General features: G+C 58.3%; 1 protein-coding gene across 1 annotated transcript in view; it reads right to left on the bottom strand.

Moving 5' to 3' along the window:
* Nucleotides 1-1,466: 1,466 nt before the first annotated feature.
* ISYNA1 (inositol-3-phosphate synthase 1) overlaps nucleotides 1,467-2,418 on the bottom strand; it is a gene marked incomplete at both ends in the record, with an annotated part of 2,109 nt that continues 1,157 nt past the window's right edge. Inside the window, 2 exons of the mRNA XM_009070020.1 lie at nucleotides 1,467-1,541; nucleotides 1,947-2,086. Coding sequence (XP_009068268.1) covers nucleotides 1,467-1,541; nucleotides 1,947-2,086 — 215 coding nt within the window. The remainder of the gene's footprint in view (nucleotides 1,542-1,946; nucleotides 2,087-2,418) is intronic.

The following is a 2,418-nucleotide window of genomic DNA, read 5'->3' as shown; positions in this document are numbered from 1 at the left end:
AAAAAAAAACTCAACAAAAAAAATGGAAAAAAATATATAAACCCCTTGAAAATGATAAAAAAACCACCCCCAAACCCTCCCCCCCCAACCCTCCCTGCATCAATAAATGTAATTTGATTTTTTTTCAGAAGGTGCCAACGTTTGGGTCTTGCTGAGGGAGGGGAGAGACCCCCAGGGAGAAGGTGAGGGGAGTCCAAGAAGCAGGAGAGGGGGATCCAGGTGAAGGGAACCCCAGGAATCAGGAATTCCCAGGGATCAGGTGAAAGAAGCTCAAGGATTATGTGAGGAGAACCCCAAGAAGTAGGTGAGGGGACCCTAAGGAACAAGGTAAAGGGGATCCAGGTGAGAGGAGCCCAAGGAACCAGGAGAGGGAGACCCCAAGAACCAGGTGAGGAGAACCTCAAGAATCAGGTGAGGGGAACCCCAGGAATCAGGTGCGGAGAACCCCAAGAACCAGGAGAGGGAGACCCCCAAGAACCAGGTGAGGAGAACCTCAAGAATCAGGTGAGGGGACTCAAGTGAGGAGACCCCAGGAAGCAGATGAAGGAGACCCTCAAGGATCATGTGAGGAGAACCCCAAGAAGCAGGTGAAGGGGGACCCAGGTGAAGGGGACCCCAAGAATCATGTATGGGGAACCCCAAGGAACAAAGTGAAGGAGACCAAGGTGAGAGGAACCCCAGGAACCAGATGAGGAGACCCCAAGAACCAGGTGAAGGGGATCCCAAGTGAAAAGACCCCAAGAACCAGATGAAGGGACCCAGGAATCAGGTAAAAGACACCCCAAGGATCATGTGAGGGGAACCCCAAGAAGCAGGTGAAGAGACCCAAGAATAAGGTGAAGGGGACCTCAAGTGAGAGGACCTCAGGAACCAGCTGAGGGAACCCCAAGAAGCAGGTGAAGGGACCCAGGAATCAGGTAAAAGGCACCCCAAGGATCATGTGAGGGGAACCCCAAGAGCCAGGTGAGGGAGACCCCAAGAACCAGCTGGAGACCCATGTGACCCCAGGAACCAGCTGAGGGAACCCCAAGAAGCAGGTGAAGGGACCCAGGAATCAGGTAAAAGGCACCCCAAGGATCATGTGAGGGGAACCCCAAGAGCCAGGTGAGGGAGACCCCAAGAAGCAGGTGAAGGAGACCCAGGTGACTCCAGGAACCAGCCATGCCAAGGCTCACGCTGTGCTTGGGTTTATTGGTGGGTACAAAGCTTCACAGTTTGGAGTCACCATCGGCGTTTGGGGTGGGGGAACAGCTCGTGGACCACCCAACCCCACCAAGATCCCCCCCCAAATCCACCCTTCCCCCTAAAAAGCTGCTCTGAAGTAGAAAAGGGCAGTGGGTGTTAGTCGGCGCCGTCGATGTGCAGGGGGGTGTGCGGCCGGGGGGCACAGGGGTGCCCGTTCAGCTGGGTGGGCACGGGGGGTTTTTTGGGGGTGAGGGGACAGGCAGCCCCCCCAGCAAAGGCACGTTTGGGGCGGGGGGGGGCGCTGCATCTTGTGCTCCAGCAGCATGTGGTTCTGGGGGGGCAGCCCCAGGCAGGCCCTGGGGGAGACAGAGAGAGGAAGGGTCAGGGATGGGCACCCCAGGACTGGGGTTGGCACTGGGTACCCACAGGGTGGGGGGCATGGTGGGCTGGGCACTGGGACACACTGCAGTTGGGCACACCAGGGACTGGGAACTCCCTGGATGTTGGGACTTGCTGGCACTGGGAATCCCTTGGGCACTGGGGCAAACTGGCTCTGGGAATCCATTGGGCATTGGGCACTGGGACTCACTGGCACTGGGAATCCCTTGGGCACTGGACTCCACTGGAGTTGGGCACCCCAGGTATTGGGCACTGGGACCGACTGGCACTGGAAACCCCCTAAGCATTGGGCACTGGGACCCATTTGCACTGGGTATCCCTTGAGCATTGGGCAACAGGACCCACTGGCATTGGGAACCCACTGGGCACTAGGACCCACTGGCACTGGGAGTCCCTTGAGCATTGGGCACTGGAACACACCAGTGTAGATCCCCTGGGCACTGGGACACACTGGCACTGGGACACACTGGTGTAGAACCCCCTGGGCACTGGGTACCAGGATCTGTGGGTGTTGGACACCGCCAGGCATTGGGACCCCACTCCCACTGGGCATCCCAGGATTGGGAACTGATAACCCATCCATACTGGGACCTGTTGGTACCGGGCATCCCCAGGATCCCTGGGCACTAGGACCATCACTCAGCAGAACACATTGGCACTGGGACCTGCTGGTGGCATGAGGTACTGGGACCCACTGGATTTGGGCACCCCATGGATGGACATTGGGCACCCATGGGCACTGGGGCCCACTGGCACCTTGGGGATGCCACACTGGGAGTTCTGCCAGGCTCTGGTGAGGACTGGGGCGGGTAGGACTTGGGTGGCACCTCCACG

The sequence above is a fragment of the Acanthisitta chloris genome, unplaced genomic scaffold, assembly GCF_000695815.1.
Source record: "Acanthisitta chloris isolate BGI_N310 unplaced genomic scaffold, ASM69581v1 scaffold7182, whole genome shotgun sequence".
NCBI lineage: Eukaryota > Metazoa > Chordata > Aves > Passeriformes > Acanthisittidae > Acanthisitta > Acanthisitta chloris.
Note: the sequence above shows the minus strand (reverse complement) of the source record. Positions and strands in the feature narration are given on the sequence as shown.